At 45.6% G+C, this 12,308-nt stretch overlaps 1 protein-coding gene across 1 annotated transcript in view; it reads left to right on the top strand.

Annotated features, from left to right (window-relative positions):
* LOC141773332 (XK-related protein 7-like) overlaps positions 1-11,785 on the top strand; it is a 67,165-nt gene extending 55,380 nt beyond the window's left edge. The window contains exons 2-3 of the mRNA XM_074645240.1: positions 6,320-6,519; positions 11,190-11,785. Coding sequence (XP_074501341.1) covers positions 6,320-6,519; positions 11,190-11,425 — 436 coding nt within the window. The 3' untranslated portion in view covers positions 11,426-11,785. The remainder of the gene's footprint in view (positions 1-6,319; positions 6,520-11,189) is intronic.
* Positions 11,786-12,308: the final 523 nt, after the last annotated feature.

A 12,308-nucleotide genomic window follows, 5' to 3' on the forward strand; every position in this document is an offset into this window, starting at 1 on the left:
TGTGTACCAGAACCAGAGGACCCGATCACCTGGATATCTGGTCCCTTGCTCCTCCACCTCAGTCTGAACATACAGGTCTCAGGAACCCAGCAGGAACCCCAGCAGGACCTGTGGAGGCCTGTGAGAGTTGAGTTTATTATGTCCTCTGATGTGACGTCCAGATGTGTCTTATAAGTCTCTATACTGTCTGTCCACATTAGAGACACCTGCTGAGACTCACAGAGAAGTGAAACGGTCCTGTTAGTACCATGAATAATGAAGCTGGTAAACACTAAATACATGAAACCCAAAAATAAATAAATGTGATTGTAATTGATGGATGTCTAAACAGTGTGTCTAACATCAGTCTAGTCCAGAGGTCAGAGGTCAAAGGTCAGAGGTCAGCGACCTGCGTCTCTTCAGCTCCTCTCCAGCGGCTCCCTGTGGATTAGAAACATGGAAATGAATAACTGTTCTTTGTTTACATTTTCATTTGTATTGATCATTGTTGTAGGTCTATGGTACGACGGTACGACGGAGTATTAGGGCCACATTGAGGGAAAAAAAAAATCTGAGATTTAGAGAATAAAGTCAGAATATTATAAAAGTAGTCATTTTACGTTTTTATTTCTTTTTTTCTCGTAATATTCTGACTTTATTCTGTAAATCTCAGATTTTTTTCCCTCAATGTGGTCCTAATACTCCGTAGTAGTAGTCGTTTTTTTAAAGGATCGGTGGTGTATCCCAGTCCCCAATGAAGACACTGTATTAAACTCTGTTGATGTGCGGAGAGACAGAGGAGACACAGAGGAGACACCAAGGAGGGACAGAGGAGAGACAGAGGAGACACCAAGGAGGGACAGAGGAGAGACAGAGGGAGACACCGTTGACACACAGAGGAGAGACAGAGGAGACACAGAGGAGACAGAGATGAGACAGAGGAGACAGAGGAGTCACAGAGGAGACAGAGATGAGACAGAGGAGACAGAGGAGTCACAGAGGAGACAGAGATGAGACAGAGGAGACACAGAGGAGACACAGAGGAGACAGAGATGAGACAGAGGAGACACAGAGGAGACAGAGGAGACAGAGGAGTCACAGAGGAGACAGAGATGAGACAGAGGAGACACAGAGGAGACACAGAGGAGACAGAGATGAGACAGAGGAGACAGAGGAGACAGAGGAGACAGAGGAGTCACAGAGGAGACAGAGATGAGACAGAGGAGACACAGAGGAGACACAGAGGAGACAGAGATGAGACAGAGGAGACAGAGGAGACAGAGGAGACAGAGGAGTCACAGAGGAGACAGAGATGAGACAGAGGAGACACAGAGGAGACAGAGATGAGACAGAGGAGACAGAGGAGACACAGAGGAGACAGAGGAGACAGAGGAGACAGAGGAGACAGAGGAGACACAGAGGAGACACAGAGGAGACAGAGATGAGACAGAGGAGACAGAGGAGACACAGAGGAGACACAGAGGAGACAGAGATGAGACAGAGGAGACAGAGGAGACACAGAGGAGACACAGAGGAGACAGAGATGAGACAGAGGAGACAGAGGAGACACAGAGGAGACACAGAGGAGACAGAGATGAGACAGAGGAGACAGAGGAGTCACAGAGGAGACACAGAGGAGAGACGAAGTGAAACGAATATAGATTATTTTTCTTGTTCAACTTTGCTGTTAATTGAACCTTTAAATGTCCACGTGTCCCTTTAAGGTCCCGACACACCGAGCAGACGGTCGGCCGTCGGTGAGCGTCCGTCTAGTTTATTCGGTGCGTCCTCGCCGTCGGCTTTAGTATGAGCGTGTCGGAGGTTTTTCGCTCATTGGTGAGAGAAATCCCTCTGATTGGCTGTTCAGCTTCAACCAATCAGAGCACGAGAAGAGAATCAGAAGTGAGGAAAGCATCTTCATCTCATCTGATCATTCCAGATGTTTTCACATGAACATCTGGAATGAAGCTGAGCGGTGAGAGAGAGTGGTGTGAGAATGGTTCATGTACGTATCTATAACAACGGCTCGTACATCCGCCGTCCTCGCTCTTCCTGTTTCTCTTCCTGAATGATGAACTCAGACTACCGCCGCCTGCTGGTGAGGAGAGGTTTTACCTCTCACCAGCCTCTAACTCAACTCAACTCAACTGGTCCAACTGGTCCAACTGGTCCAACTGGTCCAACTGGTCCAACTGGTCCAACTGGTCCAACTGGTCCAACTGGTCCAACTGGTCCAACTGGTCCAACTGATCCAACTGGTCCAACTGATCTAACTGGTCGTCTTTATGGTGCGTTCAAGTGCAACTTGTCGACCTAAACAAAGGAGACTGTCGCCGACCGTCGGCGACGTCGGCCCACATGTAGAGTTATGACATCAGAGAACATCCCCAGATGTCATCAGTCTTGTCAGCAGTATATAGAAATAATCATTAGTAAGTAATTGAGTGATGTAGCATCCTAACAGCCTTCTGGTTCTGTCATCATCATCATCATCATCATCATCATCATCATAGTTTTTATTAGTCCCGTTTGTTCCTCCAGGTAAACATCATTAATTAATACCTGCCTCCTGACCTTTGTTTACTGCGTCTCGCCGTGTCCTCGATGAGCGTCTGCTGATCAATTTCAAGTCAATGAGCCGTAATGATGAGAAATCTGCGGCCTGTGACTCGACGCCTTTAACCTGACTATAATTATTATTATTATTATTATTATAATCATGATGGTAATTATGAATGGAAATGCTCACATGTCATCACTCTGTCTCACAGACAGACAGAGACAGACAGACAGACAGACAGACAGACAGACAGACAGACAGACAGAGAGACAGACAGACAGACAGACAGACAGACAGACAGACAGAGAGACAGACAGACAGACAGACAGACAGACAGACAGACAGACAGAGAGACAGACAGACAGACAGACAGACAGACAGACAGAGAGACAGACAGACAGACAGACAGACAGACAGACAGACAGACAGAGAGACAGACAGACAGACAGACAGACAGAGAGACAGACAGACAGACAGACAGACAGACAGACAGACAGACAGACAGACAGACACACAGTGAGACAGACAGACAGACAGACAGACAGACAGACAGACAGACACACAGTGAGACAGACAGACAGACAGACAGACAGACAGACAGACAGACAGACAGAGAGACAGACAGACAGACAGACAGACAGACAGACAGAGAGACAGACAGACAGACAGACAGACAGACAGACAGAGAGAGAGACAGACAGACAGACAGACAGACAGACAGACAGACAGACAGAGAGACAGACAGACAGACAGACAGACAGACAGACAGAGAGAGAGACAGACAGACAGACAGACAGACAGACAGACAGACAGACAGACAGACAGACAGAGAGACAGACAGACAGACAGACAGACAGACAGACAGACAGACAGACAGACAGACAGACAGACAGACAGAGAGACAGACAGACAGACAGACAGACAGACAGACAGAGAGACAGACAGACAGACAGACAGACAGAGGGATGTGATGGAGGAGCGCCAGCAATTATTTGCAGAGCTACAGATTTCCAGGCTGCCTGTCACTGTGTGTGTGTGTGTGTGTGTGTGTGTGTGTGTGTGTGTGTGTGTGTGTGTGTGTGTGTGTGAGAGAGAGAGAACGTGCACGTGAGACATACCGTGTGTGTTTACGTGTAAGAATGTTGTTTGTGTGTCAAACACACACACGTGTGTCCGTGCTCATCTATTTTACAGACTTGAACAGCGTCATATATGCTGACGTGTGTGCGTGTTCGTGTGTGCGTGTTCGTGTGTGCGTGTTCGTGTGTGCGTGTTCGTGCGTGCGTGTTCGTGCGCGCGTGCGTGCGTGCGTGCAGTTATTTTCATCCCTCTATTTAAAATGTGCTTTGGGATGCAGAAGCTCAGGAAGTGAAGTGTCGTCTCACTTTTCCTCCAGCGAGCTTCAGCTCTCCGTCCTGCTGCACCATTACCACTATCTCCCATGATGCATCACTCCTTCCTCCCTCACACACTGACTGGTCCGTCTGAGAAGGGAGTCCTAAAGATGAACGTCTACTCGACTCAGAGCGGTTAGAAGCAGTTTTCAGGTTGTTTCATTTGAAGAAGTTTTAGAGTCTGAAGACGTGAACATTTTCAGAGTTTGACAAAGAAAAAAGCTCAAATAAAACAAAATAACAAATATAATCATCATTTAGTGTTTTTCTAGCAAATCCCTTTAAAAACCTCCATCTTTATACGAAAAAACTAATTTTCTTAAAATGATTGCATTAAAAACAGAGAATGTGACAGCCGGAGTGCGAGCCAGGTGACGTTAGACCCCTACGGCCTAGCAGCAAAAACGACGTATATTAACCGTCATCTCTTCTTATAAACTGTCCGGTGTAATCACAAGTTTATTAACCGGTGGGAAAACTTCCTCACCGCCACATCACCACACGCTGTCCCTTTAAGAACTGTAAACTTAAGTTGATTTTTGCAGCGATCTTGTGATCCCTCCGTTGGTCCAGTCATGTAACCAGGGTCTGATTAGAACCCGCCACCCGCCAAATGCGGGTAAATTGTTGGCAGTGGCGGTGAAATCATCAGGACACCCGTCACTTTGACAGGCAGGGAAAACGCTAGTGATGGAATAGAGAACAGTAGTTGTCCTCTTTCTCGGCATCTCATGTCTCCGTGACCATCGATTCCTCTCATTGATGCTTTCCCACAGTTACGCTGCACAATAACGCAGACGCACGCTGCATCATGTTTCAGTTTGTTTGGGACCGGAGACACGGTGAAGAGATAAAAAGCTCTCAACAGCGTGACGCTACTAAACCTGAGGTGGTGCATCCTGTTTTACCTGATAAAGAGACACTGAGAACAACAAACCTGTTTACATCAGCAGGAGGAGAGTTAGTAACGTTAGCTGTTAGCAGCCGTTAGCAGCTCAGTCCTGACTGGATAAACGGAGGTGCCATTGAGTTATTATTATGAGGTGTTCAAAGTCGGCTCAGGAAAAAGGACTATTGGATGAAGGTAAATTACAACGTTATCGTGATGTGTTCAAATGTAATCTGGTAAAATGTAGTTTTTGGTGAGAAACTTGAATAAATCCAGATGTTAGGAGATGTTTACACATCAATATAAAATAGATATTAGAGACAGAATTATGACCTGTTGAACTTCATAACACTAGCTCTAAGCAGCTCACCAAGATTTAAATAATCATAATCATTTGAATTGTGTGTTTTTATGCAAATAACCACTATAGATGACAATAACAAAGTACAGTACACTACTACCCTCCCTCCACGGTGTAACTCACTGTCATTTACCGTGTATATAATGTGTTTTGTGTAACATATATTGAAAATTGAATGACATCAGATCTAAAATATTATTCCTTCTTTTAGCGCTGAGATTTCAGAAGAGGCAGATAAAACTAAATGCTTGTCTGCTACAGAGGCAGGAAGTGGAAACAGTTCATATCAGACCCTGCATGTAACAAATAAAGATTTTCTCTTATATAGAACATACATGATGTCAGTGTTAGTTAGTGGTATAACTTTAGTAAAAGAGTGAAACACGAATCACAGATCATAACTTTGTGTTCACTGTTGGAGTGAAACGACGTCTGCCGGTAACCAACCTGTTATCTCCAGAAGTTATCGTGTGTTTTTCTATCAAACTCTGCCGGTTGTTCCCGGCTGACAGCAGCAGCGTCTCTCCAGTGCCGACGTCTCGCTGCAGCAGCAGGTGAAAATAATAAAACCTCTCAGATCTCCTCCTCACATCAATATCTCTCTAAAATAACAATCCTCGACTCTGCAGTTGACCCACTGCAACCCGGCGACCGCCGACGCCGTCACCGACACGAGAGGAACAACCAAACAGAAGCCCGTCAGAGTAGAACAGTGACAGGTGAGGGTGAAGGTGAGTCCCTGGAGACTCTCTCAGCTGTTTTCATCTCCCAGCAGAACGGCGTGGTGACGTGGAGGACGTCATTCACACCTTTATACCCGTTTGGGTTTAAATGGAGACGCTCATGTTCAGGACAAACTGAGCTGTTCTTAGCTTTTATTACGGAACTCCGCCTACAACGAGCTAAAACATCAGCGGTACGGTGGCGAGCTGCTCCAATCAGTAACCTCCAGCTCTGAGAAGGGCGGCGCCTCGGCAAGTGGAACCAATCACGTGCAGGATACCACACATCATGATTTACATCAACACACCTCTACCAGAGCATGTTAGCCAGGTGGAGACGTTGGCGGCGGCGGCGGCGGCGGCGGCGGCATAAAGCAATGATTGATTCTAACCCTCCATGCCTCTCGCCCTCAGGTACATCCACGCCCTCTACCTGGGCGCCCAGAGCCGTTGGCACAGCAGCGGGCCCCTTCGCCACTTCCACTGGCGGCTGATGTTTGAGAGCGCTGACATCACCATGCTGCGCCTCCTGGAGGCCTTCCTGAAGTCGGCGCCGCAGCTCGTCCTCCAGCTGAGCATCATGATCCACGGAAACGCCGTCCTGCCTCTGCAAGGTGAGCGACACGCACTTCCTGCTCCATCAGTGAGCGCAGTTAGTCAAGGTTGATTGACAGATTGTCTCTGATTGATATGAAAACGCCGTACTCACCAAGTTCATCGCTGACATCCGGGACACGGCGCCACGATGAAGTCAGACTGACGAAGAAGAGTTGATTATTAAACAACTTTAACACAGTGAACCTTCTCAGTACAATCACCTCCAACTAAGAACCTTTAGAGGAACTAAGAACCTTTAGAGGAACTAAGTACCGTTAGAGAACCTTTAGAGGAACTAAGAACCTTTAGAGGAACTAGGAACCTTTAGAGGAACTAAGAACCTTTAGAGGAACTAAGTACCGTTAGAGGAACTAAGAACCTTTAGAGAACCTTTTGAGGATCTAAGAACCTTTACAGAACCTTTAGAGGAACTAAGAACCTTTAGAGAACCTTTAGAGGAACTAAGGACCTTTAGAGGAACTAGGAACCTTTAGAGGAACTAAGAACCTTTAGAGGAACTAAGAACCTTTAGAGGAACTCATTGCGCTGCAGGGATCAGGGTCTAAATTAAGTTCCAGGAACTAAAGTTACCAGGAACTTTTGGTGAAAACCCGACTAATGTTTTTATTACTGATGAAAACTCTGAAAATAAAATCCAAGTTGTAATAAAACAGAATTATTCTTTAAGAAAACTGACGGTTATTTTATTGGATTTTATCAGCTGTAATTTATTATTGTCGTGCGTGCGTGCGTGCGTGCGTGCGTGCGTGCGTGCGTGCGTGCGTGCGTGAGGGCAGATATCAGTAGGAGAGTCGATGCTTTATTCATGCACCTCTTACAAGAAGCAGATCGGCCTTTGATGAATAAAACAAAACTCCCTCGGACTCAGACACACGCACACACGCACATGCACACGCACACGCACACGCACACGCACACGCACACACACACACACACAGAGGTGAAGTGTCAGACACATATTTGAATTGTAGGAAACACATGAAAGCTACAAAAACACACCCGTGACCAACAGAACAACTCAGAGACTGAAGATGGGCATCATTAGTTAGTCAGCCCCCCTGTATACACCGTATATACAGTATATACTGTATACACCGTATATACTGTATATACTGTATATACACACTGTATATACTGTATATACAGTGTGTATATACTGTATATACAGTGTGTATATACAGTATATACAGTATCTCCAGTCTAGACTGTATAGACCTCATATATACTGTATCTATCTAACAGGGACCACATGGACCTAAAACACTCTGAGTGGTCTTCAAAGCAGGAAGTTGTTTCCAGCAGCAGTAATCTGTTCTGTAAATATCTTCTTAAAGTTCCTACATGAGAGGAATATTATATATTATTATATTATGAAGATCTCTTGATAAAATAAAAACCCAGGATGATCTACATTACATTAAGATGCAGCAGTGAGTTCAGCTCCGTCTCGGCTCTGAGTGTGATTCTCAGCTAATCTGAGACAAGACTGCATGATTAACACACATAAATGTTTAATGGGTTTAAACTGCGCTCTGGGCGCCGCGCCGCACCGCACGTTGCGCCTCACAGTTTACGTGTGCGGGCTGATGATGATCTGACTTCAGTCCAAACTGGTCCAGGTCCACTTTAGAGGTGCTACGTTAGCATTTTAGCATCATCAGCTGGTTGACAGACAGGTAACAGAAGTCAGTTTCATGTTGGTCAGTTGGTTCTGATATATTAAAGGTCACATATTATACTCCATTTAAACTAGTTATTATAGGTCTCAGACACCTCCAAACCATGTCTCTGAAGTTTTTTTTTCAAAAAAACAATCAGATCATGCATTCCAGCATGTCTCTATAACCTCTGTTTCAGCCCATTTCCAAAAGTGCTGATTTCTGTGTCTGTAGCCTCTGTCTCCTCCCACTCTGCTCTGATTGGTCAGCGTTTTCTGTCAATCAAACGTCCTCAACAACAGCGTCACCCTCCCTCTCCCTCCCGGAGAAGCTCTGGAGAGACGAGTGGAGGGAGAGGCAGCTAGAATAAAGTTTATAAACCACTTTAAAGTTTATAAACCAGAAACTTCACCCAGCGCACGTTACCGGAGGAATCTGATCAGAAATCGGCGACACATGATGAACATCTGCGGTCCAGATTCCAGGTTTTCCTGACGGTTTCTCTCAGGTAAATAATACTATTTATATCTCTGTTAGTTAACTCAGTGTTTACCTCATGCATCAACTCTGTAAACCGTAAACATACACTCTGTTTTACGTCTGTCTTTACAGATCCATCTGTGAGAAATGACCGACAGAATCATCCCAGAGGAGAGCAGACAGCTGAGAGCAGATGGCTCTGTTTACATGGAGATACAGAGCTAACCCGTTAGCATGTAGCTACATGCTAACGGGTTAGCTACATGCTACCGCTATGACACGGTGTGTAAACACAGCGACCATCAGGGTGGAAAATAGAAGATGTGAAACAGTAGTCAGTTCATTATTTCTGCTAAAAGATAAATGTATGGAAGATCAGAGTAATGGTATATTATTTACAGTAGTAGCTGTCTCTGTGTTACCATGACTGCAGACCACCGGAGCTTAGCTTACCATAGTTTACCAGAGCTGAAGACTTTCTCCTGTACCATGTTAACATAACTAACTAACAGGTGAGATGATTACAAATGCTGTGAATAATTAATATTGTCATCTGTCAACTCAAATAAAGTTTGACTGTGAAACAGAAATATGTTGTGTTGCTTACAAGTCACTATTTACTACCTGTACTCTGCTACATGCATGACATCAAATATATATAATATATAAATATCATCTGTTTAAACAGTGTAATTACATAAAGCCTTTGTGAAAGAACATGTTATATTTAGATGATGGGAGTACATGAAGCCTGTTCTGCTGGTTCTTGCAGACTTTGCTCAAGTTGGGTTGAGGAGGAGAGACAGTGACGCGCTGTGGGGCGGGGTCAGCTACTGAAGGTTCTCTCTGGTTCGACCAGGAAACCCTCACGTGGCTTGCATTTCTCTAATGACGTCAGAATACAAGGAAAAAAGCAAATTTTTTTTCGACACCCATTTCCAGACAAACGGAGGAGGAGAAAAAGAGAGAGGATGGTCTTTTATGATACTATGGTGGCCTGTAGACACACTGGGGACAGATATTGATGTTTAAAAGACATGGAAAAGTGCATTTTGCATAATAGGTGACCTTTAACAAATACCACCCAGAGTTGGTACTGGCCATTAAATCTGATGTTCATGATCCCCAGAGGATGATCCTTTATGTTTTCAGTGATCCTTCAATCTTTCCTTTATCAACTATATAAGTTGAATTTATTAATATTATATCTATAATATTATATTATATATATCATTTAAATAAAAGATATTTCATAATAAAATAAACAGATTGTCTTTCTCCCCAGAGGATGAATCCTTCTTATCTGAGTAACTCAGATAATGATATATGCCAATATTCAACAACACAACACGACCTCCTCTCCACGCCAGACAGGTAGAGCCAGAGCAACACGACCTCCTCTCCACGCCAGATAGGTACAGCCCGAGCAACACGACCTCCTCTCCACGCCAGACAGGTAGAACCAGAGCAACACGACCTCCTCTCCACGCCAGACAGGTAGAGCCCGAGCAACACGACCTCCTCTCCACGCCAGACAGGTAGAGCCCGAGCAACACGACCTCCTCTCCACGCCAGATAGGTACAGACCGAGCAACACGACCTCCTCTCCACGCCAGACAGGTAGAGCCCGAGCAACACGACCTCCTCTCCACGCCAGACAGGTAGAGCCCGAGCAACACGACCTCCTCTCCACGCCAGACAGGTAGAACCAGAGCAACACGACCTCCTCTCCACGCCAGACAGGTAGAGCCCGAGCAACACGACCTCCTCTCCACGCCAGACAGGTAGAACCAGAGCAACACGACCTACTCTCCACGCCAGATAGGTAGAGCCCGAGCAACACGACCTCCTCTCCACGCCAGACAGGTAGAACCAGAGCAACACGACCTCCTCTCCACGCCAGACAGGTAGAGCCCGAGCAACACGACCTCCTCTCCACGCCAGACAGGTAGAGCCCGAGCAACACGACCTCCTCTCCACGCCAGATAGGTACAGACCGAGCAACACGACCTCCTCTCACCCCTCACGTATTGAAAAGCTCAGGAAACTTGACCTTGATCCAGAAACAAAATGACGTTGCTTATTCGCCGCGTAGTATTGGTGTTCTGTGTGAAAGTATTCATGACAAATGTGCGAAGTAATTGCATGAGAAAAACACCCCCAAGGTCAACTCAAGGTCAACTCAAGGTCAACTCAAGGTCGGCGGATGGAGTTCAGTTAATTGTCACGGTTAAAAGCTCTGGGAGAAGCCCGTAAGAGGACCTTAAGTTGTTTTATTTTATTTAAGTTGTCGTCTGTCTCCCTCCCTCCCTTCCTTTTCCTCTTCCTCCTCCTCCTCCTCTTCCTCTTCCTCTCTATCTCTGGTCGTCTGTCTCCCTACCTCTCTTCCTCTCCCTCCAACCCTTCCTCTTCCTCTTCCTCTTCCTCTTCCTCTTCCTCTTCCTCTTCCTCTCCCTCCAACCCTTCCTCTTCCTCTTCCTCTTCCTCTTACTCTTCCTCTTCCTCTCTCTCTCTGGTGGTCTCTGCAGGTCTCTCGGCCTCTGCCTCCCTGGTCTCTCTGGCCTGGATGATCGCCTCCTACCAGAAGGTTCTGCGGGACTCCCGCGACGACAAGCTGCCGATGTCCTACAAGGCCGTGATCACCCAGATGCTGTGGCACTTCTTCACCATCGGGGCGAGGACCGTGGCCTTCGCCCTCTTCGCCTCCGTCTTCCAGCTCTACTTCGGCATCTTCATCGTCAGCCACTGGTGCGTCAACACGTGACCTGAAGCAGAGAGTCGCGGTCCACAATGAGAAGCTTATTTGACAGTTTACAAAATTATGAATTATGGCGTGTTTTTTAACCATCTGAGACGAGATCCCGACCGACTTTACTGTCTGTCAGAGACTCTAGTCCAGGGACCCGGGGTCAGGGGTCAGGGGTCAGAGGTCAGCAACCTTTACTATCTAAAGATCACAAAATCTGTTTGGAGTCACAAAACATGTGATCAATGTGATGAAGGAAACACAGTTTATAGTCTAAGTATATAGTATATCAGTCTAATGCAGTGAGGGCCAAAGAGACAATGTACTACGGAGTATTAGGACCCATTGAGGGAAACAACATCTGAGATTTACACAATAAAGTCAGAATATTACGAGAATAAAGTCATAAGTTATGAACTATAAACTGTGTTACCTTCATCAGACTGATCAAATGTTTTGCGGCTCCAGACAGGTTTTGGTGAGTTAGTGAATCCCGTTGCGTTCATGTTACGGCCTGTGAGATGTGTGCGGTGTATTATCTGGTATTGGATCAGTTGTAAATCGATAATCGATATTTCTGGTCATTTGAAAGGTGGATTGACAGATTTGTTGATCCGGTTTGATATTGAGGTTCTTTTTCCCATTTTTCTATTGGTAGAGATAATGTGGAATCTGATGCAGATCAGATTTTGTAGAGTTGTTTCGGGGTATTTGCTTTGGTGGCGATATATTTTATTAATGGGATGATCTGAGGGGGTTATTGATAGATTATTGATAGTTAGAGAGTTCCTTATTTGAATTTACTGTAAATATTGTTATATTTGTCATTGAACTGTTCAAAGGATGATAGTGAGTTATTTGTGAAGAGATGATGGAGGTGTGTGAGGTCCCTTTTTTTTGC

The sequence above is a fragment of the Sebastes fasciatus genome, chromosome 8 (assembly GCF_043250625.1).
Source record: "Sebastes fasciatus isolate fSebFas1 chromosome 8, fSebFas1.pri, whole genome shotgun sequence".
Classification (NCBI taxonomy): Eukaryota; Metazoa; Chordata; class Actinopteri; order Perciformes; family Sebastidae; genus Sebastes; species Sebastes fasciatus.